The sequence below is a fragment of the Orbilia oligospora genome, assembly GCF_000225545.1.
Source record: "Orbilia oligospora ATCC 24927 unplaced genomic scaffold scaffold00083, whole genome shotgun sequence".
Lineage (NCBI taxonomy): Eukaryota > Fungi > Ascomycota > Orbiliomycetes > Orbiliales > Orbiliaceae > Orbilia > Orbilia oligospora.
The window spans coordinates 46,177-69,943 of NW_011645640.1; the positions used below are offsets into that span (position 1 = coordinate 46,177).

A 23,767-nucleotide genomic window follows, 5' to 3' on the forward strand; every position below is an offset into this window, starting at 1 on the left:
CTTCCCAGCGGTTTCTTTTTCGAATATATACCCAAAGGTCTCAAGTCTCTACAGTCTCCTGTTTATAACCTTTCTTTTTATTCTACAGAATTCTTTCCTTTTTTTCTTTCTAAAATTCTCCATTCTTTTCATCCACATCAAAAAAACGGCGTCTGAACTTTTTTTTTTCTGATTCATTCTGGCGAGGAAGGGGTTCTTTTTAAGGTTTTCGTTGGTTCTGGAGGGTCGTTTTCACGCTTTGTTATAACGAGACTGGCCCTTGTGATCTTTCCATACAATATACTATAGCTTCGTACGCTACACAAAACTGCTGAATTTCTTACTTTCTTTCTTCATTCTATATTATATTATACTAGTTTCGATTGATCCTGAATCAAACCCGGATAGGGTCTACTTTCTGACCTTGCTTCCCAATTTCTCGTTACCATTGCATAATACTAAGTCCCACTGATAAAAATATCGCAAAATGGTTGTGCACATGTATACACCTCTTTTGCTTAGTGCCGTAGACTGTCTCTGAATCTGTCGACACTAGTTTTCCCGATTTCGAAGGACGATAACGACCCTTTCTAAGACCCTGGTTTGAGGAAGATCAATACCGTCTCCTCCCATCCTCGACGACTTTCAACCCCGAGGTTATACTTTTTTTACAATTGACGTATTCAAAGACATTTTTCTACATTAGATTGATCAACCATAGTCGAACATCAGACCATAGCCGCATACATCTGAATCAATAAATAAAAACTTCGACTGTATTGACCGGATTTCACAGGAAGGACGTCGGTACTTTGTACATACATGTATGTATGTACGTATGTATCTAGTACCTATCTTCCTGCAATGCAAAGCTGGAAAGGGCCGGCCGTCTAGACCACGCCTCTTCTCTCCTTTGGGAGGGAGGGAAACCCCCCCATCAGGCACGGCCGCAATCGATGCTAATCTATTGGATCACAATATATCCGGGGATCACGCAAGGCATGTTATGCGGTTTGAGGTCGAATAGGAATAGTTTTTACCCACTTAAAGTACTTGTGTGTCTAGCCTGCTCTTTCTTTAGGTATACATGCTTACATCCCCCTCTGCCTCTACCCTCCGCTTTTTGAGACGGGAGTTTGGGCTGAAATGGGTGTATTCTAGCCCTAGTAGACAGACCTAGAGAGGACTGGAAAAACCTGCTTGTGCATGGCCATGATGGTGGTGCCTTATACTTGGGTTAATTTAGTGCTGTTGCAGCAAAATCGAGGAATGGGGTTCGATGGAAGTGGACTTCCCTCCTCCCCGACCGTTTGTCAAGGCCGTTTCTGAATTCTTGATATCTGCAGGGTGGTATAATGTACAGTAGAACGGGAAAAGGTCCGGTGATTTTTGTTTCTTTCTTCATTAAATTTCCCTTCTGTTATAATGCGGGTAAGCGCTGATATCATGGTGATGGCTTTCCCGCACCTTTTTCTAATTAAAAACCACCCCCCCGCCACCCTCTCATTGACAATTGACATTGACATTAACATTGACATTTCTCTTTTCCATTTCCTTTATTCACATTTATTACTCAAAATAGCTATGGCAATTCATTTCCTTGAAGTTAATGTTATATATCGAGTAAGCCCGTGGTTCGAATTTTATGCTGCTTTTCTATACGGAATCTTTCCCCTTCCGAACAAAAAAAAATAAACATGATAAAGATGATAATACACCCCGCTATAACCCATTACCAGTTAAGCCTACTCAGCTTATACTATACTATACTGGGTTATATATTTCCTCTACCCCACTTGGACTGCTACATAGTACATGAAGGACGTACATGGACATACATACATAAACACCGCCCCTCTTCCTGATCAAGTCAAGAGGAAGAAAAAAAGCTTTGACCTACCAACTCTAGTAAGGGAAAAGGAAAGAAAGAAAAACCTAAACCAGATAAATACTACCGCCCTCTATTTATTGCTTAGTTTTTAATAATTAAGAGTTTACTTTCTTAATGGAGTAAGAAAGGGTGTACTATTGTGTCTCTTTTGATCAGCTTATATTCTTACCATATGCTAGTTAGTTAGCGAACACGGCACAAAGTGTGTATCCCCTTTGGCAGACGGAATGGTTAGGTTGAACCGATAAAAGAGAAATGATGGGTTAAGTCGGAGTGTTTTTTTCTCTCTCTTAATTCGATGTATCCACTTCTCAGCTGGAAAGTATGTACAATGCATAGGTACTTACCCACAGGGCCCGGTGAAAGAGGGATGTATGAGTATCTAGATCTCTTGAAAGAAGATCACATTAGATATCGATCATAGCATCATCTCCTTCCTTTTAGTTTTCGTGTGCTTGCTGGCAAGGAAAAGGGAAGGAAAAAAACATCCGATGATAGTTTGTACACGTATGTATACTCCTAGGATTCTACTATATCATTTCCCTATCATATGTCGAGCGAGAAAAGAGAATCCAAATGAGGATAGACCCGGAACCACCGTAAGATATCCATCTCTTTCTCTTTTTGGGTTGTCTTGAAGTGTCGTCAAACGTTGGATTTCCTCGGTGAGACATAAAAGACAGAGAGAGAGCCTCGGACCCCTCTCGGATCGAGGTGTAAGCGAGTTAAACCTGGCAAGCAGGTGATTCCTATTCTCTTGTAGTATGGCGTCGACCGGCTTTGACCACGAGAGCCATGTACAGGTACGCCGCTGAGTATACACAGATCAATCATTTGCATCGATATCCACAGATTTATGTATGTACATCAATCTAGGCGGGAAGGAAAAAACCGCATAATCGATCGCGCTATCAAAAATCAAAAGGCTGAAGAACTCGAATTGATGGATTCCCAAATTCTAATCGATCGAACCCGTCAATCGCGTAAAAGCCGCAAAATAAAAGAAAGCGGTTTAGTTTCGAAACTAATTCAATAACGCTATCAAACACTTCATGACCGCGCGCGGGCCAGCCAGCAAACGATTGCCACATCATATACTTACTTAGTTGTATCTTTTTCTTCTTTCTCTCTTTCCCTTATATTCACTAGAGCCATGGTACCGTAAGGTTAGAATCGGATGTATATGTACTTACAAGTCACCAATTTAAAGCAATGCAATAAAAAAAGCTAGGATTCTCTGTAGTAAAAAGGATTAGGGTTAAAGTTATTAAATAATAATTACCTACTGACTTACTGACTTATCTATCGGGTGATTGTTGTTTGATGCGCTGGAACCGTACATCAATACATCTAGATCGCAATCCATGATCATCGTCATCATCATCATCATCACCCTCTTTTTCGAAGTGGGTCTGTCGTTGGACGGCATATGCAGTGTGATTACAGGTGTGATAAGAAACAGACATCGACATGGGGAACATACCCTCGGGATCCCAGTGCTAGGGTTTTTATGTGTCTACCCGGGGAGAGGGGAGGGGGCGTTAGTGCACGTGCAGGGTTAGATGTGGGGAACCCTCCCTCCTCCCTCCCAGAGCTATACATTCGATCGATCCCCACGGGAAAAAAAATCAATTAAGGCCTTGAAAAACAAAATGTGACAACTGGCGAACAGGGAAAAAAGGTAATCGACTTTTTGGACAGTCGCTAAGTTCGGAATTTAATATATTTTGGCGGGAACGTAAAAATAATAATCAAAAAGTGATATCTCAGCACCGAACAAAAATACATTAAAAGATTGAGGGAAAACTCGACCAGGTTCCCGCACCTACTAGAGCAAGTTAGAATCTACATAGTACATATACATACATTGAAAAAAAAAAGTCGTTAGGGATCTAGGGTTTAATTTAATATATCATTTTCTCCTCTTTCTTCTCAACAAAGCTGCAGAACGGTCTGCGGTGCAGAAAGATAAGCTTAAAAAAATATATTACCTACATCCGCCGGCAGGGAAAGGAACCATCAGACGAAAACATATATTAACACAGCACATCTGCCAGCAAGATGCCTGTCCTTCCATTTCCCCTCTTCGAATTCTTCTTCATCCTCTTCCCTCAACCAAATATTTTTTTTTGTTTTCGTGGAGAAGTTCGAAGGAGGTGAAAAACAATTGGATCGGGACTTGGCCATAGTTCTGCTCATGCACAAGGGAAGGAAGGCCAGCTCCTGCAACCTGCAAACATGACAGACGTCGTGCATCACATTTCTTCGAGACGAACGAAGAAAGGAAAGAAGAACTCCTGAACTCCTACGATAAGCTATGCTGCCTTTTGATGACAGCCAACCATATGTGCATGTCGTTACGATCTCCTCGTTTGATTTGGAAGTAAGAGAACAACTTAAGTATCATTTGAATAATTAACGTCAAGGTGCGCTGTCTTTGATTCCCGAAAATATACCGGAATCATTTCGGCGCATGACCATGGCCTAGTAATACATGCAAAAGGAGTAAAAGGGAAGAAGAAGAAGAAGAAGAAGAAGGGCAAAGAGTTAATGAAGTGGAAGGGTTTGCCCGGGAAGCAGAAGTTAGACATCCATAAAATGCCTGTTGCTTCCAGATCTCGCTTGTTAATTTATTTTTGAAAAAAAAAAAAAAAGGATAACGATAACGATGATAACTTTTGAGAGTGAAGAGAGTAACTCCAAAATGCGCCCGGAAATGCCAACACAACGCTCAATCAACATGGGATGTAGTCGGCTGCGAAGAATTCAATAGTAAAGAAAGACGGCTAGCTCTAGTTAGGAGTGGTGGGTGGCTCCCAAACATGGACGATTGGCTCTCTCTTTCTCCTTGGGGCCTGGGGCTGAATGGGAGCTTCGGGGGCGGTTGGGCCGGGTCGCGGGGCCATGGGAGTCGGGGGACTAGGACTGGTTGGAGCCCGAGACTCTTGTTTAGTTTCGATAACAGCAACTGTGCTGATCGGGTCCTCAAGCTTGAGGCTGTTGAGGACTCTATCGATATCATCGGTGCCGCTGCTAGAATCCTGCTCCCATTGGCCAAGTTCATCCAGGCCTAGGATGGGATCGGTTCCTGCCATCTGATTGTTGTCCCCCTCGTCCCCGGGGTCTTCCGTCCGCTCAGGGACTGGGCCGTTGTAGAGGATGTCACTGAGGGCTCTGAGAGCCGATGGCATTAGCTTATTGCCATAGTGAGCGACGACCTCGTCCTCATCAATCGGATTCCCGATGTAGTAGCGCATGATATGGTTGCATGCCATATCTTCGCATTGAACCTGGGAGGCCAACTCCCACCATGGAGGCCGGGCGGGCTGATTCGATCGTTGGAGTTGGCGTAGGAAGTTGACGAACTCTTCCAGGTGAACATCACCCGTATTCGAGTCCCGGTAGCAGCCGGCTCGAATACCAGAGATGTTCTTTAGGTCCTCGATGCGAAAGCGGTAGCAATCGATCAGGCGTTCTAAAACCTATGATAACAATGTGATTGTTAGCAATTGCAGTTTTTTTGGGCATGTGGCAAATATGAAACACATATATGTATATACCTCTTGGTGGTCCTTTGGAGAGATGACCAGCTCTCTGACCAAAGGCATTGGGTCACCTTGGTCTGCCATTTCAATGGCCTGGCTGAGAGTAACCTTGTGGGCAGCACAAACTTCTTTGTGCTTGCGACTAGCGGCATTCATGCAACTCATGCTACAATAAAAAACGATCTTACAGTCGAAACAAGTTTGCGTGGTGAAATTTCGTCCACAATTATCACAGGGACCTTGTGGACGAGGTGGAGGTTTGTTGGCACGTGTAGCCTTATTGTTTCTAGGGTGGCCGGCCGGACGGCCGCCACAAACTTGCGGCATGTTCCTCCCGCGACGAAGGTTTCTAAGGCGGCCAGCTCTAAAATTTGGGCCAGCAACTGTGACGTGAAGGGGTCAGCAAGATTTGTAACGTATAATAGTTAAATGTAAAGGGGTTTGTGATACTTACGGTCGATGAATTTGAAAATCACATTGTGGATAGCACCAAGTGCATTGGTATCCCCAACCCAGCCAAAGTAACCGTTGCCACGTTTCTCAAAAGCAAGAGCGGCAGAGGTATTATCTTGGGATTGATCAAACTCCTTGCAGATGTAGAGACGGGACCTATCATCCACACGACCTACCAAAACAGCTGTCATTTGTAGCTCCATCCCGATATTTGAAGCGCGATGAATCCCATCCAAAACATCACAGGTTTTATGGAGCTCGAATTTGCCCTTGTGAATTGGTCCGATATCCCACCCGAGGTTGAACGCGTTCAGAGCCATGTGTCTGAATTTTTCCGTGTCGACGGTACGAGGGAACTCCCCGCACATGATGAATGCAGCACCGTATTCTACGATGAATGCTACTTCATTTTGTAGGCGTCGGTAGGCTGGATTGGCGAACTCCGAGTCTACGACAAGGATGAACGCTGGATGTTTGGTGTTGATGAACTCAATGGCGTCATCTGCCGTTTTGACGATAGACAGACCAATAGTCTGTTTGATCCGAAACAAAAACTCGCCATGACGAAATTGTATGGCTTGACTCTCTGATTGAGAACCGAGCTGGATGACCAGGACCTCCGAGTTATCAGGGAAATGTTTTAAGGTATCTTGCTTACCCATTTTGAGATTATTCTGCGGATAGCTTGAAAGAGGAGCGGAGTTGAAGGGAGGAGGATAACCAAACGAGAAGAAACTTGAAGCCTAAGAAGAGCGAGGTCAAAAATGACTAGCTTCAAGAGTTGGTGGCCGTGTTGGTGACCAAGAACGAGCAAACAATGATGGCGATTCAGATTCTTTGAAGTACTTGAGGAGCAGAGGAGACGGAAGAACAGACGGGGAATAGAATAAGAAGCTATATGTAGAAATAATAAGAGGAGGACTAGTGTGCTTACGCGTTTGTGGATTTGATGATAGCTTTGAAGAAGATGTTGATGAAGCTTGAGAGCGTAGTGAGCTAGATAAAGGTGATGGGGAAGGAGACAAGAAGGGAGACGGAGTGGTCCTTAAATAATCAACAACGTGACGTCTGACTCTCGGCTAGTGTGGTAAAAGGGGAGTGCAAGTGTGTAAACGTACAAAGGTGTAAACAAAGATCGTGATGGCGATGGAGTTGAGGTTGAAGCCAAAGGATAAAAACTTGAGGCGGAGACGGCGACGACAACAATATCAACATCGACACGAACATCTTGGCATTCAAAAAGGTGTTGAGAGTGTTGGATGTCCGGATTAGGAAACGCCCTGTTCGGGCAATTGTCAACGTCGTCCGTGACGTCATGATATCTGTTCAAGAGTTCTGTTCGACAAGCCTAAGAGTCTAGATTGAACTATTTGATTTCATTTTGGACGGTCGCAGTTTTCAGCGACTCCGCAAGTCGTCATTTTCCGGAAATCAAGGATTCATTCGCCATTATATCATTCGTACCATCTGGTACATTTGTGTGGTAGGTAAAATGTATATGGCTGGTGCGGTGTTGTATTGTATATAAAGCGTCGAACAGACCCGGAGACTTTAATCCATTTTAATCCCCCTCTTTTCCTTCCTCTCCCGCTTTCCATTTCCATCGTTTTGAGCCTCGTTCACAGATATCATATTAAATCCCCTTTTTTTCCGACTTGCTTGCTGATATCTTTATATTTAACCTCAGCCAGCTAAGCCAAGCCAGCCGGTAAGTGACGTCCACTCAGGATCAGGGATCAGTACCCGGACTTGTTTCATCTGGCGCGGAAACCACCACGCCCAACGCAAACGACTGGTCACCACCATCTCCACCGTCTCATCAACCCTTCAATCGAATCGAATCCATCAAATCGCCAAACGTTTAAACATAACCCATCGCACGCGTATTACTCACCACGCGTCTGTTACAGCCCCGTTTCAGACCTCTTTATAAACGTCCTTGTCTACTTAAACCATGTAAGTCTTTCTTTTCTCTCCTTCATTCTCTTCTTCTTCCCATCCAAATTCCAATCTATTTCATTCCATTTAATACGCACTATAATACTTTTTAATAATAAATTCTACAAAAATGACTTCCCTCCCCCCTCCATACTCCGCCCACAAATTCTTCTCGAGACGCACAGAACCTGCCGAATATCCTCCAGGCTATACTCCCGGTGGCCTCTTCACCAAATATGCTAATACTCCCGAAAAAAGGAATCGTTCTCTCTCCCTCCGTTCCAAGAAGGCCCACCAGGGCAATGACTCTGGCGGTGGCGGTACCACTCGTCGTTTCGGATTCGCTTCTATGAGAGCTAGCACCCAACCTGAACTCTCCAAGAAGCTCTACCGTTTGTACGTTAACCACCGAATATAAATCCGATAACATGTATAAAAAGCCATAAGACTAATTCATACGAAAAGAATCAAATCCGAAAACCACGTCATAAGTGCCCACACTTCCGCCGGCCGCGAACAAATCTCTATCGCTGCCCAGCTCTCCGACTGGGGTCTCTCTACAAATGATGACGCTATTTCCGACATCTCCGACAAAATCGGTGTCATGCTCTCCGAACTTGGAGAATTGGAAATTACATACGCTCATAATCTAGAAGACTTCAGATCCGTTCTAAAATCCGTTAGAAACGTCGAAGCTTCCGTCCAACCCAGTCGTGACAAACGTGCCAAAATCACAGATGAAATCCAACGACTCAAATACAAAGAACCTCAATCCCCGAAATTAGTCCAGTTGGAACAGGAGTTGGTTAGAGCCGAAGCGGAGAATCTTGTAGCGGAAGCACAACTTTCCAATGTTACCCGTCAAAAGCTGAAGGAAGCTTATGCATCACATTTCGCAGCTGTGGTTGAACGTTCCCAGAAGCAGGAGATCCTAGCTAAACATTCGAGACGTATTTTGGCGCTTCTTGACGATACTCCTGTCGTTCCTGGTGATGCTAGACCCGCTTATGATTTGGAACGCGATGCTAGGCAGATTTTGGCGGATGCAGAAGAGGATTTGAGAAATTGGACTTTGGAGTTAGAAGAGGTTCCTACGAACGCTAGTTTGGATGCTGGAGCGATGCCCAGTTTGGCTAATACTAGTATCGTTTCTTCGGTTAATGGCCATGCGAACGGGGAGCAGGTTAACCTTCAAGGAAGTGATGCTGCAGAGTCGAAGCAGGAGGTTGTCGTTTAGATTGCCTTTTTTTTATATGTCTATTACCAAGGTTCACGGGGCCTTAAGAGATCGAATATTGTGTTTTGGAGGGATGGTACGGTGTTTTCTTCTTTTATTATTATTATTTTAGTTTTTGTTTTTCCTGGACCTGGCGTTTACCTCCATGACTTCCTTCGACCTCTTTACTGCTGGGTTGTTTTTTTTAAAAAAAACTTTTATAGGAAGCTTCTTTTTTTCTGGGAACTCCGTCACTGCTTGATTCGCAGCGGCGTCGCTACGGTTTTGTTAATCCTTTTTATTTCTTTGATTCTTTTAGCCTTCTTTCTTTCCATCCTTCCCTTCCTCCCTCCTTTGTCTTTTGTAGCTCTCGAGAAAGAGCGGTATTGATATGATCGAAAAGCATACATGAAATGATATGAACCTTTTGCCTGATACATCTTATTGCGGTGAATTCATGAAGTTTAAAATGGTACGCGTGCACGCATGCACGTGTGATACCGGTCTAGCTAGTACCTCAATTGACTATCGATATGTATATATACGGAAGCTAGCCAACTGGTCGTTGTAAAGCTAGGGTTATCTACGTAATTACTACTTATATATACATATACCCACCTAGATAAATTTAAATAGCGGATCCGATTGAATTAAAGACAAGTTTTAAATATTATTTAATCATTTTCTGTCTATCTTTCTAACTAAGTTCCGCACATAGATGTAAAAGGGTTAGACATAGCTACAGATGATACCGTCTAGTCACAAAAACAAAAAGTGAAACTCCACACTCCACAGGTCAAGTTAAAACAACAAAAAAAAAGAAGAAAAAGGAGGGAAGAGTCAGGATCTTATTAATACACATAGGAAGTCGGTAGGGGGGGTGGGGGTCGAAAGAAATACAAACAAAGCGTGAGCAAAACACGATCAAGGTAACCTGAAGGCTCCTAGGAGAAAAGGATCCTACAATAGGTCATCTTGAGACCACCCCATGAAAGGAGTTTTACTTTTCTCCGTGAAAGGGTTGTTCCGTTCACGAGTATCATTACTGTTCTACATGAACTGATCTGTGAACGATTCTTCCGCTCCAAGAAGGTCCATCACCTCAGCTGCTGCTCCACCACCCCCAACGAAATCAAAGTCATCCACGTCGTCACCGCCGGTCATACCCTCGAGTATATTTTCTTCGCCGGGGACTGTGGGTGGCTCCTCTAGTTTTCCAGGTGTCGAGGCTTGCTGTAATGGGTTCGGAGTGGCTGATTTGCCTGGTTCTGCGGTTGCTGGGAGAGGAGTTGGAAGACCCGGGGTTGGGTTTCGAGAGCTAGGACCTGTTGGGAAGACTGGCGATGGCGATGGGATTGCGAATGGCGACAGGCCTGGTGTACCGATGCTGCTACCAGGAGCTTGTGCCTGTGCCTGTACATGTGTCTGGGGTTGTACCGGCAATGCATGCGAGGTGGAGGTAGTCGCAGGGATAGGTTCAGCATCTGTCATCGGTGTATCCTCGGTACTATTACTGGCCGGGGCGTTGGCTACGGGGGGAGGTTGGGCGCCTTCAGGAGGAGGGGATCCTAGGTTGGTTTTCTGAATTACCACGGGGACAAGGTACCTAGCGGTATCGGGGGAGGAGGTACTTTCAACTTGGGCGACGCCCGCCATTTTATCGGCATTTTGGTCCGTCTGACCGTTGCTGTCGGCGGCATTGTTTGCGGAGGAGGAAGAAGAGGTTGTTGCCGATGCTGTTGTTGCAGCAGCAGCAGCCTCTGCCGCGGCTTTTTGTGCAGCTGCGGCTTGCTGGGCCGCCTGTTGGGCCGCCTGGGCAGCCTGGGCGGTTTTCTGTTGTTCCTCATACTCGGCGAGTTCTGGTTGAGGGTTCATCACGTGAACCATCTCGCGATCTACGACCTTGCAATCGTACATTGTTTCGAATTCTTGAATGATAGCATCTAGTGGGCGGGCGTTGGGGATTTGGTGGGAAGGGTCCGCTGGTGCTGGAGTGACCAAGTCGTACTTGATCTCATCCGGGGTTGGAGGGATGGATCGGACTTCGTTGATAAGATATCCCAGACGCTTCATTTTTGCGAAGGCCTGAAGTTCCAACTGGTGCTTTCGTTGCATTTCTTCTATCTCGGCATTGAGGTCGGATTGGTTCTTATCGAAACGTTCAGTCATTAATGATACAGCCCCGCGAAGGGACTGGCCATTGGAGGGTTTCCCATCCTTCTCAAAGATGCCTTCGACAAGTGGTTTCAGCCAGCTTCCGAGTAATTCGATTCCGATTGAGCCCGGTTCGATGTTGGAGATGTTATGAGTGCTAGAGACAACCTGTTCGAGCCATTCATGATGCTGCTTGTAGCGTTGAGTGGCTAGTTCTCTAGGAGGAATGTGGTCGAGAACGTCGCCACGCGAGGTATCTTCTTCATCCTCGACAGAATCCATTGCCGCAGCCATCATGGGGTTGGTCGGACCGGCAGAGGCCATAGATTGGGATGTTCTCTGGCGCTTAGCGGTCGATGGACCAGCTGGGGTCTGGGGAATCATCTGAGGGCCCATGGCATAGTGGGGTGCCGGGGTGGGTTGGCCACGCTGCGGATGAGGGCGAGTGGGAGTCTGCATCATTTGGGGGTGAGGTTGATGATGCTGTTGCATGTACTGAGGGGGGACTTGATGGGGAGAGTAGTACTGCATGTTTTGGGGCATCATTTTGGGTTTCCTTTGGCGGTTAAGTTAAAAAAAAATAATAAAGCTAATCGGCCCCGAAAAAGAAAAGGCTAAGCTAGATCCTGTAGCTAGTCAATGGAGGCTACCTGTATGGTGGAAGGGTGACCCAGGTCGATGGTGGATCTTGTCAGACTTGGAAGAAATCCGGTCGACGGGGGAGGGATTGGACGGATGGGGCGAAGCGAGCGATGTCCAGAACGGTTAGATGTTTACCTACTAGCAAGTAAGTAGTACGGGCGAGGACGGAGGATTATTTCAGGAAGGAGCTCGACTGGCGCGTTCTCGTCTATGTAGCTTGGGCGAATTCAAGTCTTGAAGCTTCGAAGCTTGGAGGGATGGTGTGTTTCGCGATGGAACTAGTTCGCGTTAGCATGTGGTGTCTGTGGAGCAGTTTTGTTTGAAGGTTGGATGCATGCATGTTCTAAAGGAACAATGTCGGATTGAAAAGGCAAAACAAAAATGACTACTTACATTGAATATTCGGGTATTTTGAGACTACGAGATATTGATTGAAGGAGTTAGACTCGCGATGAAGTTTTGAAGTTTTGAATTTGAAGCCCGAAGTCGAGATGATGTTGATGTTGTTGATGTTGAGGTTGAATGTCGGGCGTTGATGCTGAAGATTTGGAGAGACCAGCAGACGTTGTTGTCTAGAGTAGGTTTGTGTTGAGACGACGTTGTCCGAGTCAAACACAACGCAACAACACACCGTTCTACCACACAACACAACACATTTTTTGCATCAAAAAAGAGTCGAGATCTTGAAGACGTCTCCGAGTCTCAACGCCCTCACCATCCTACCAACCGAAAATCATCATCGCGTCTTCATTGAAAGCAAAAGATTTCAGAGCCGTCATAATATCACCAGAATCAAAATGGGGACACTCAGTAACCTCCCAATCGAGCTTAAGCTTGAGATTATGAAGAACCTTCCACAACAGGCTCTTGGGAACTTATCTCATTGCTCAAAAGAGTTCTACAATCTCGCTCTGCCACTACGATTCAAGGGTATCATCTTGAACGCTTCTGCTATCAAGGCCTTCAGGAACGGTGGTTTGGGCGCAGAGGGACGGTACTCAATCCGGTACGTACTTACGGAAGCACCCCGCAATCCAATGACTAATACTGATTGAATATATCTTGAAACTGATAGCTCTGTCTGCTTCAAGAGGCCTGGAGACTGGAGATCTACAAAGAACCTCGATGAACTCTGTCGCTCAATCAGTGCTTTGAAATTGTTTCCAAATCTCAAGAAGCTATCTGTATCATATTCAGTACCCTCATGCATGGAGAGGAATATTTTTATCTGTCTCCTGGACGGGGTCATCGCTTGCAGCAGCAGATTGGAAGACCTACAAATCAATGTCGTCGAGGTCGGTTCAGCACCAGGAGCCTATCAAGTATTCTACGAAGGGCTGTCCAAGTTATCTCAGGACATGCTGGGAGCTGTGATCGATGATAAAAATGTTTGGCAACAGTCAATGAAAAAGTCATCGCAAATGGCGCTACCGGCCTTGGCCTCAGTCAAGCTATTCCATCCATCGATCAATACTCCTCTACAGAACTTCAACAGTCCTGTTTGTCGCCTCAGGGGATACTACTACACCATTTTTGCGATGGCAGATGCGCCTAAACTCCGCGGGCTTGCCATCAAGACAGACGCCCATTTTGGAGAACTCACCCTATCTCGCAGCAACGGATATATTAGTGTCGGGCTTCTATCAAAGTTCTCAAGAATAACAGATCTGGAAATATCCCAACCAATTGCACCAACCGACTCGGATACCGAGATTCTTACGATTAGATTTCCAAATCTCAAAAAGCTTTACATCCATGCCACGAACTCCCGGGCCCGAGAACTCGGCGCCATACCGAAAGGTCCATACGCCTCAATAATTAGGTTGCAGCGTTTGGAGTATTTGTTTTTACCGTGGCCCACGCATCCCCAACGGGGACTCATGAGCGGTGATGTCCTAAAAAGTAAAGTTCGAAGGTGGGCAAAAGAAGGTCTAGATTTGAAGAGAGTTGATTTTGAGGGCACCAGGAAAGTTGAGTGGAAAGATAGAACTGAATGGAATCGTGCCTTAATAACCTTTGTACCTTCACCTTTGGGAGGAGGTATTTGGGAGGCCCATGGGAGTACTTCTGCGCAGAGTCATTCGGATTTACGCGATGACCCCGATTTGCCCTACGATATGCCTATGGACTATGATTTCGATATGCGTTTGGAATCCACGGAATAGACGCCACCCTGGATGTTTTTTTCTGTCGCATTCTATCGATATAGTGTATTAGCGTTTTGGCTACGGTTGTTTTTATAGGGGGTTATTGTTTACAATTAGCTCGAGGTTGCATGGCGTCTACACAAGGGGAATTATTATGCGCTCTGCAGCTCTGTGGTATCGATCGAAACTAATGCAATGCAATGCACCAACTCGTAATTGAAATGCGAAGCGTTTTAATACAAGACTAATTGAAATGGTCCGAAATTGCCAAAACCTGACTTTAAAAATTTAGTAAAGAAAACAAAACAAAAGAAAAACAGGAAGGATATTTATCTATTTATTTTGGATCCCAAATTAATGCTACAATGCTTCGTCATTGATAGTATTGATTATAAGGTATCTAACATAATAGTGATTGACATGCATGGCGTGGTTGAAACCATAAACATGACGGTAATTATAAAAAGGTATGCAATTGTTGAGGGACGCTGCCAGCCACGTGCGATCCCAATCTAACTCAGTGGACCATCTATCGAATTATAAACCGTCTGTAACAAATTTCAATTTTTAAAATAATAAGAGAAAATGTAGAAGATATATAGTTCAAGAGGTAGTCTGTATAGGTACCTTGGATGAGGTGTGGACATGTATTATTGCCGTTTTGGGATTTTACTTTTTCCAAACGAACTAGGTCGGAAACGAACGCCAACCCGGCCAGATGACCAGCCGGCATTTGCATTTGCATTTGCAGTTGCATGGTCGACGCAATCAGTCAAATCAAATCAAGTCAAATCATGGCTAAGTAGGTACTTAAGTACATATAAGCTAGTAGCTGTCAGGCAAGCAGGGAGGGAACGAGGACATCACATATGTATGCAGCCCATCCATGATATGATCCATGATATGATCCATGATATGATCCCATCCCATCGACCGCGACTCGACCCCGCTTTAACTTCGATCAGATCATGGAATACGTGTTAGATAATGAAACAGGTCACACATGGACTTTTATCCAGGAGAATGTTATGCTCTGTAGATAGTATGTAATTTGTGGGTGAATGTCGAAATGTAAATATGCACGATCTGGTGGTGGTGCAGTGATGAAACAGAGTGTGGCAGGCCCTGAGAGTTTCAAGATCGAGAGAGTGCTGCTGATAAGAGAAGACAATTGCGGGCATGAACGACCGAACTAACGAATTAACGAGCAACTGACCGAACGAATGAACAAATGAACAAATGAACGAATGGACAGACAGGGGGGAGTGCAGGAAAACATACTGCCCAGTCTGTCTGTCTGTTGGGAAGAAGTAGTCTCAAAAGTGTCTGCGGGTACATGTCCGGAAGGAGAATTCAATTCAATTCAGCACCGCGACATTCTTCCTCGGTCCCCTTTCTTCTCTTCTTCTTCTTCTTCTTCTTCTTCTTCTTCTTCTTCTTCTTCTTCTTCTTCTTTCTCTTCTCCACCTCTTTTCTCTTCTTCTTTTTTCGCTTCAATCCTTTCCCTTCTTTTATATTATCAGCTACCGGTCCTATTTAATTTAGAGTGGATAGATTCAGTATACTATACTTATACTTACTGTCACCCGTAACACCAGCGACAGCAAGCAACATCATGCCTCTTTTGTAGTTAAACTTCCCCCTGTCTTCCAAGCCAAGTATAAAATAGTATATACCTACCTACCTAGTAGCGGGCAGTTTGTTCTGTGTATAGTTTGAGATTATTTATTTATCACCACCAACATTCAACGTTCAACGTTCAACATTCAACCTTCAACCTTTCTCCCCGTTCAAACCACCGAACATTCTTCAATTATCCTTCGATCGCAGGCCGACGTCGCTTTCACACAACAACAGGGCATCATGTCGGTTCATGCCCCTGATACCGCCTGGTCGGCCTCTTCTTACTACAACCACCACAACCACAACCACAACCACGGTCACAATCACAGCCACAGCCACAACAACCACCACCATAGATCTGGTGGTTCTACTCCTCCCCCTCCTCCCCCTCCCAAGGATGCTCCTCTGACTCCACCTTCCTCTGCCTTCGACTCTCCCAGTCTGAAGGTTTCCAACTACGAGGAAGAAGATGAAGGCGATGACTTCCAGCGATATCTCGCCCAGTCGTACCGAGAACAAGAAGATGAATACAGACCCCCTTCTGAAGAGGAAGAAGACAAAAATAATGGCCACTCTCTTCATCGCGCCGCTTCAATATACTCCCTCTCTCGCACTTCCTTCGCTGCTCAATTGTCGCGCCTCACTTCCCTCTCCATGCCTCTCGGAACCGACCTTAGATCTGAAATCACATCTCTCCCTTCTGCCAAAGCTGGCATCGACAAGCTCGATAGCGCCTACTCTCAAATGCAGCGCTGGATGCAGACCGCCAAGACCGTCCTGCAGGGCATGGACGCCTCTGACGATGTCGAGTGGGCTGCCGAGGGTAAAAAGTCTCTTGGAGACGTCGAATCTGCCATGAGAAGCTTTGAAGGCCTCGTCAAGGTCTATGTCGATAGCATCGAATCCATCCAAGACCGCCCGGATATCAACACTGTCGAGCCTCCTTCTCTCAAATCTGTCATTGACCAGATGGATATCACTGTAAAACAATGGAAGGAGGTTCAGGATCTCTTGCACGGTGTCAAGGCTCAGGTCGAAACCGCCATGGAGTGGACCGAACTCTGGAACTCCATCATGAACGATATCCAGGCCGAACTCGACGCCTGCATCAACTGTGTTTTCGAGTGCGAGGAGAAACGAAACAGAGTCCATACCCAGGAAAACCTCGATATCGACAAGCTGGCCTCCATAGTCGAGGGTGAGAAACAAAACAATAAGATCTCGCCGGAGAGGGAGGATATGTCCACTGCCCTCTTGGGTCTCTTTGCCAGGATGCAACCATTACGAGCTAGTCTCGATTTCCTTCCCATGCGTATACAGCAGTTTCAGTATCGTGCCGAAGAAGTTTTCCCGACGGCTTGTGAAGATTTGGAAATGCGAAGAGAACAGCTTGAGAAGAAATGGAAAAATCTCGAAAAGGACGCTGATGTCTTGAAGAAAGAACTCGGAGAGGATAAATGGGTTGCTATATTCAGGAACGCTGGAAAACAAGCTAGCAACATGATGGAGAGCGTTGAGCGGAGCATCTTTAAGGTCAAGGTTCGCACTCAAGACGCCTCCAACATCACAACTGACGGCTCTCTCCTCAAACTTGTCGAAAACTACGAGACAAAACGAACACACTACGGTAAGTAATATGTCTGCATGGGATTAGAGGTATATCGAGATAGTTAGCTAACCTTTTTTTTTTCCCCCACACAGGCTCTGCGATAGAACGTGTGCTCGGAATCGTCAATAAAGGCATGCAAGATAGGCTGACCGTTAACGGGGAGATCATTCGTCTCCACACCGATCTTCAAGCCCACTGGAAGAACATCGAACAGGAAATGCAGGATTTGGATACTCGACTGGCCTCAATTGACCTTTCGCAACCTCAAGACATGCTTCCGACCCCGGTCTCCACCTCAGCTTCTCACTTCGCTGATGAATTGTCATCGAATGGCTCCGTCGGGAGTACTGGTAGAGCAGCCGGGCAGAATATGAAGCGTCATTCGATAGCCATGACACCCTCTGCAAACTCTCGACTACCCCGCCTCCGTTCCATATCTGGAGCTTCTTCCTTGAAGACTCAAATTCCTGTCCCGAATTCACCGATCTCCCCAAATACGGCCTCCCCGAACCCAGCTTCCAGAAGATTATCGGTATTACCTGTTCTAAACACCCCAAAACCACCAAATCCTTCTATGCTTTCCCCTACGACTTCCAGAGGAAGTTCGCCTTCTCTCACCTCTCGCCGTCTCTCCTACCAAACGCCACCAAACCGACCCACACTCTCCCGCAAACCCTCGAACCCTGGCTCCAACGACGGCAGACCGCGCTGGAACGGTTCCACAAACACGTCTGGCAACGGTTTTGGGCATAACTTTAAACCCATTACCGTTACCGAACCAAGTCCTTATCGTATGGACACCGGCATACCGTCGCCATCTAAACTCCCACGTTCGGGAGACATGTCTCCGCTCACGACACGACCTACCCCTTCGTCGAGTAGGAAGTATCCCCCAACATCGATGAGATCACAGCCATCCCATGACTCTATTGGAAGTGTTGGGAGCGGTGGCCGAACCAGCAGAAACGATAATGGGTCGGCTTTTAGCAAAGCTTACTCACACGTTAGAAGTAGCGGGTACGGCCGACCATCAAGTGCACTGGGAAAGAATAACAGCCCCAGCAAGATCCCGACCCTGACAACAAGTATGCCTTCCGCCAGAAGTGGAACACCGGAGCCGCCGATGTCTGCTAGAACGCCTGCATCAAAGCGATTCTCAATGCCACCAATCAGTAAGAAACCAGGATCGGTCGATTTAAGACCGGGTTGGAAATGAGGTAAACTCTCCCAGGATATCATAGTCAACTCCTTTCATACCGTTCCTTAACTCGAGAGCCTATTTTTCAAAGATTTTTTTTATTTTACTAGTCTGGCCTCGACACGCCTTTCCCTTGAAATCATTCTTATTACGTGGGTCTACCATATCGATTTTTACAGTTTTCAGTTCTTGTTGCAAAAAAAAAAGCCGTGCGTCAGGGATATACGGAGTTTATGTTTTTTTGTTCTATTTTCCTCCTCGTGATGCTTTTCCTTTTTATAAACTGCTCCATCTATTTTACTGGCTTTCGTCAAATATTAGTAGCTAAAGTAGTTTTGGATGCCACCACCATCGCCTCCCACACCTGGAATACTTTCTTTTCTTTCTTCTCTTATTATTGCTGGTATGCCTGGGGGCGGGGGTGTTTCTTTTCTTTCCTTTGAATTTCTCTACGGGTTTGTTCTGTTCCGGTTTGAATAATGTCTAAACATCGGTATCGGGGTATAAAGTGGATACCTGCTGGACGCTTAGAAATGGAATGGAATAATATAGTGCCAGTGCGCTTTCTTTTCGACGAATCTGAGCTATACGTATGTAATACAAGATGAGACTGTCTGTGAAGGTAGCATGTAGACTGTGATAATATTATATAGTAGTGTCGTTAATTCTACACTGCCAGTTGAGCTAAATGCGGCTCTGCATTGCCAAGCATCGCATCTTCCCACGCACGTCGGGGCGGCACTAGATCTAAACGCACCTTCAAACCACCTTCATTCTCCCTTCTCACCAACATCCACCAACCCACAGCTTCCTCACCATCGCTATATATTCCCCTCCTACACCTTCCAACCACCAAGCGACCACAGTGAACTATCAATTCCGGTTCTTACACATGTGCGACTTTGGTTTCTCGTAGTCTGTCGACCGGTTGCAGAGAGTCCCGACGCGGCTCGATAGCTCATACCCGACACTATAAAATCCCACTGCCAAATCCACCACCCCTCTTACTACGCGTCGACCCTCCGCACCCAAACCAAGCGCGAAATCAACGTAGCTCAGACTAGCCACATTATACGATCTTAAAACTCCCTCGCAGACAACTCTACCTCCCAAGTCATGTCGGCCAAACCGTCCAATCCTCCAGAGATAGAGGATGAGGAAAAAGCCATTGCCAACTTTCTCGAAAACCCGGACATATTGGATAATTTCCTTGCTGAAGGTGCCGGAGGAAACCAAGAGAAGGCAGATGATGCCATCGACTTTGGCGACATTAGTGACGATGACGATGACTTGCCCGACGAAGAACCTATAGCTAGGAAAAAACGGGCTGGTAGCGCTGATAGCGAGAACAGTCTTATGGACCTTGCTGCCGAAGGTCATGTCGTTTCATCACCCCTACTAGGGCCTGACCATAGAATGGTAGATGCCGACGAAGACCTCTTTGGTGATGCTGCTCTCGATGATCTCTTTGGGAATCACAAAATCGACGAGATCCACCCTCTACCTCCTCAAGACGACAAGCTCCTCACAGACGCCGTTCACTCCATGTTTAGAGATGTCGACTTTCAAAGTGCCGGATTTAGCGCTGGTGACTTCGGTGACGAAATTCCGGTCCTGGACCCCCCGGAGATGATCAAGGAGCCCAAAAAGAGGGTCGAAGAGTACTTCCCGCTGTTCAAGGAGCATGCCATCCTACCTTACCTCTCCATGTTCCCTCCAAAGCCAGCCTACTACCCCATGCGCCCAGACAAACAACCCAAGGCGCTATTCCCGACCAAACTCAACCTGGAGATAGCACCAAGTTCGGAAGCTAGCTGGCGTTCTGATAGCTACCGCCCTGTTCGAAGAGCAGGTTTTGTCTACATCGAGAACGAGATTGAGGATATTGCAGACGTTCCAGCAGCACAGGAGGCTCGGGAAGAAGAATTCAAGAAGGAGACTCAGATCCGACGGCAAGTGGATATCGCGGTTCTGGAGGAAGACTTAGATAGGGCTGCCAACGATCCCCCACCAAAACGGATCCGCCCTAAAGCGCCGTTCGAAGATGATACAGAGGGAGGAGCCAAGGTTCGTAAACGCCGGAGAGTCAACCAAGATGGCGGATCCAAGAAGAAAAAAAGGCGGTGATAGCTAACTTACATTCTCACCATTTTTTACCTTTTCTCCCTTTGGATATCACAGAAGGCGAGACTCCGTGAGCTTTTCAGGCGTGTTGAAGCCCCAGATCCATTTGAATTCGACTTATTGGACTTCGATCCAAACAAAAAGATCAAGGTTGAGCTTGATCCGAACGACCCATATCTCCTTCTCGACGTCAGAAAATCCGATGACACTCGTAAGGCGAGAAAGATTGGTGGCGAGTTTATTCGACAGAAGATCAAAAAGGACCTTACCCAGCGATATAATATATCGAATGACGAAGCGTACGACCTTCTCAAAGAAAACCACCAATCAAAGGTTCGGTCTACGATTGGCAATTTGGAAATAGAACACACCATGCCCGCCGTTCGTCTACAGACACCGTACTACAAGACTGTCCTCGGAAAGCCCGAAATGAGGTCTTTCCATAGACCGCGACTCACATTTCCTACTGAAGTTGAAATACGGTTCACGAAGGGTAAAACTCTGAAGCGTAAACATTTGAAGGGTAAATCCATTCGAGAAATTTTCCACGATACGAAGAGTTTATCACTTTCCGATAACTCAAACTTCATTTTGTTCGAGTACTCGGAAGAGCATCCCTACGTACTTTCAAACTTTGGTATGGGAAGCCGAGTCATCAATTACTACCGTCGAAAGGAGGACTCCGATGAAACGCGTCCGAAGTGCGAGCTTGGAGAACTGCAAGTTCTTATGAGTCAGGATAAGTCACCTTTCTGGAACTTTGGCAGTATTGAGCCTGGTGAAATAGTCCCGGCACTTTACAATCGTATGATCCGGGCGCCTATCTTCAAGCACACACCTGCGAATACGGACTTTGTAGTAGTCAGGAACACAGACAGCGGAGGCGCATATTATTACCTCCGAACCATCCCGTATATCTTTACAGTCGGTCAGACATTCCCAGTAACAGATGTACCGGGTCCACACTCCCGAAAAGTTACGACAGCTTCTAAGAACCGTATGAAGATGATTACATATCGTGTCATCGGAAGGAAGGGCAATCGTATTGCGGTGAAGGACATTGCGCCTCATTTCCCGGAGAATACGGAAATCCAGACCAGGCAGAAAATGAAAGAGTTCATGTCCCACCAGAATGAGAGGGAGAGTGAGAAAGGTGGTTATTGGTATCTTAAGGGCGATGATCCGATCCCCGACGAGGCAAACATCAGGACTATGGTCACACCTGAGAGTGTTTGTTTGCTAGATGCAATGCAGGTCGGAGTGAAGTATCTAGAAGATGCCGGGTACGGAAAGGCAACCGATGCAGGAGCAGGAGAGGAAGATGAGAAGGAAGGAATGAGCACCGAGGAGAAACTTGCGCCGTGGATCGCCACCAAGAATTTCATTAATGCTACACAGGGCAAGGCAATGTTACAATTACACGGCGAAGGGGATCCTACAGGGCGAGGCGAGGCGTTTAGCTTTATCAAGACGAGCATGAAAGGAGGGTTCAAAGCCATCGGCGAGAGTGTGGACGAAAAGTTGGATGCGGCGACATTGAAATTACTCGGTGGTCATTCCTATAACGTCGCTAGGCAGCAGAAAGCTTACGAGGAGACCATTGAGAAAATTTGGCGCGCGCAAGAAGCGAGTTTGAAGGCTGAAGAACCTCCAGAGTTGGATCCAGATGAGCTACAAGATGCAACTCAAGAGGGTGTTTACGGGCTTGATGATGGACGCACGCCTTATTCGGAAAGCATGACGCCTGCTGTTGCGAATAGTGCTATTGATGACGAAGCAGCCAGTCAATTTTCGAGGTTTTCGGCAAGGAATACGAAAAACAAAGTGATGAGGATTACAAGGAAGTACAAATTGCCGGATGGGAGCTACGAGATGAAGACTGAGGTCATTAGTGATCCTAAGGTGATCTCTATGTACATCGCGAAGCGTCAGGAGATTAGAACGGACAGTCTGATGAAAGATATAACAAATCTGAAGCCGACTGGTGACGCTGCTGCTGACGCTGACCGGAAAAAAGTGTATGTGGTCCTACTTCCTTCTCATGCTTTCTTTGTTTCCTTGTCGTTTCACTAGTTGGGGCCATAGCTAACTGATTTTTTTAAAACCTTGGAACAGTCTCGAAAAAGAACTCGCTCGTCTAATGAGGAACAAGGAAAGAAGACAAGCACGTGAACGACAGAATGAGAAAAAGAGAAAACAACTCGGGCTGGACGATGATGGCGCCCCTAAGGGGGGTACTACACGTAAATGCGCGAATTGTGGACAGGTCGGACATATTAAAACTAATAAAAAGTTGTGTCCTATGTTGAATGGAACGCTGGGACCTAAAGTTGATGGTTCTGGGACGCCGGGAGGACCTGGTTCTAACGGTGGTGGAATGCCGGGAACTGCGCCGGGAACACCGGCTCCTACCGCATTTTAGAACAATGCGGGAGGGATTTGGTGAGAGGTTGGCGCAGATCCGGTGTTAGAACTAGGTGTAGAACGGTGTATCAGGAACGTCCTTTAGATGTCAGCTAGTACACCTTTTTGCTCAGAAGGAGAACAGAAGAAGACAGAGGGTAGTGATCACTCAGAGCTGGTAAATAACGACCACTTTCTGGGTTTAGAGTGCGGAAGATCGTCTGATGGAGCTGGAGATAACCCTTAGCCCCTCATATATGTCGAAGTTGGGCTTTTTTTTAAAGATGGGATGACAGCTATTTTTTTTTTTTACCTTTATGCATTTACATGGAGTTTCCCTTTTCTTTCTTACATACCTATCCTGGGGTTTCTTCTTCTGTGGTTATTCAAAATGTTAATTTTTTTCTACATTTTTCTTTCTCTGTATTACTATTGGCACCCATTCCGCCCCCCCCCCCCCCAATTATGTTAGCTTTCTCAGGAGCTAGATACCCCCGGTCTAGGCAGATGTGTATTTTTATTCTATTTCCTTGAAGAACTTATTAATACATATGCTGTAGTGTTACTAAAAATTGTATGTGTGGGACCGGACATGGTGTTAACATGTTAGCAGCTGATGGGCTCTTTGAACTCAAGATAGAAATTCGAATGCATGTGCCTAGGCGCTGATGCATGCGCAGATGATAACTTAGTTAAGGCTGGTAGGAGTATATACAATCAATATAGCATAGGTATTGCACGCATGAAGGACAAAGGGAGAGGGAGAAGGAAGGAAGGAAGAAAGGGGGCAGGTTTTATGATGTCTTGATCTTGAAGTCTGTGACCGTGTATGTACTCGACAGCCC

At 46.0% G+C, this 23,767-nt stretch overlaps 6 protein-coding genes across 6 annotated transcripts; 4 read left to right on the forward strand and 2 right to left on the reverse strand.

The window, feature by feature from the left end:
* Window positions 1–4,662: 4,662 nt before the first annotated feature.
* On the reverse strand, window positions 4,663–6,530 carry AOL_s00083g11 (uncharacterized protein; the record flags this gene model as incomplete). Its single annotated transcript, XM_011125191.1, has 3 exons — window positions 4,663–5,352; window positions 5,431–5,798; window positions 5,870–6,530. 3 exons carry the CDS (start codon window positions 6,528–6,530, stop codon window positions 4,663–4,665), a joined length of 1,719 nt encoding a protein of 572 aa, XP_011123493.1.
* Window positions 6,531–7,936: 1,406 nt separating this feature from the next.
* On the forward strand, window positions 7,937–9,043 carry AOL_s00083g12 (uncharacterized protein; the record flags this gene model as incomplete). Its single annotated transcript, XM_011125192.1, has 2 exons — window positions 7,937–8,202; window positions 8,272–9,043. 2 exons carry the CDS (start codon window positions 7,937–7,939, stop codon window positions 9,041–9,043), a joined length of 1,038 nt encoding a protein of 345 aa, XP_011123494.1.
* Window positions 9,044–10,072: 1,029 nt separating this feature from the next.
* Window positions 10,073–11,722, reverse strand: AOL_s00083g13 (uncharacterized protein; the record flags this gene model as incomplete). The annotated part of the gene is made up of 1 exon (XM_011125193.1): window positions 10,073–11,722. The coding sequence occupies one exon, from the start codon at window positions 11,720–11,722 to the stop codon at window positions 10,073–10,075; it is 1,650 nt and encodes a 549-aa protein (XP_011123495.1).
* An 893-nt stretch (window positions 11,723–12,615) lies between these two features.
* Window positions 12,616–13,983, forward strand: AOL_s00083g14 (uncharacterized protein; the record flags this gene model as incomplete). The annotated part of the gene is made up of 2 exons (XM_011125194.1): window positions 12,616–12,824; window positions 12,894–13,983. The coding sequence occupies 2 exons, from the start codon at window positions 12,616–12,618 to the stop codon at window positions 13,981–13,983; spliced, it is 1,299 nt and encodes a 432-aa protein (XP_011123496.1).
* Window positions 13,984–15,828: 1,845 nt separating this feature from the next.
* AOL_s00083g15 (uncharacterized protein) lies at window positions 15,829–18,413 on the forward strand (the record flags this gene model as incomplete). Its single annotated transcript, XM_011125195.1, has 2 exons — window positions 15,829–17,215; window positions 17,290–18,413. 2 exons carry the CDS (start codon window positions 15,829–15,831, stop codon window positions 18,411–18,413), a joined length of 2,511 nt encoding a protein of 836 aa, XP_011123497.1.
* A 1,098-nt stretch (window positions 18,414–19,511) lies between these two features.
* On the forward strand, window positions 19,512–22,941 carry AOL_s00083g16 (uncharacterized protein; the record flags this gene model as incomplete). The annotated part of the gene is made up of 3 exons (XM_011125196.1): window positions 19,512–20,462; window positions 20,577–22,537; window positions 22,635–22,941. 3 exons carry the CDS (start codon window positions 19,512–19,514, stop codon window positions 22,939–22,941), a joined length of 3,219 nt encoding a protein of 1,072 aa, XP_011123498.1.
* Window positions 22,942–23,767: the final 826 nt, after the last annotated feature.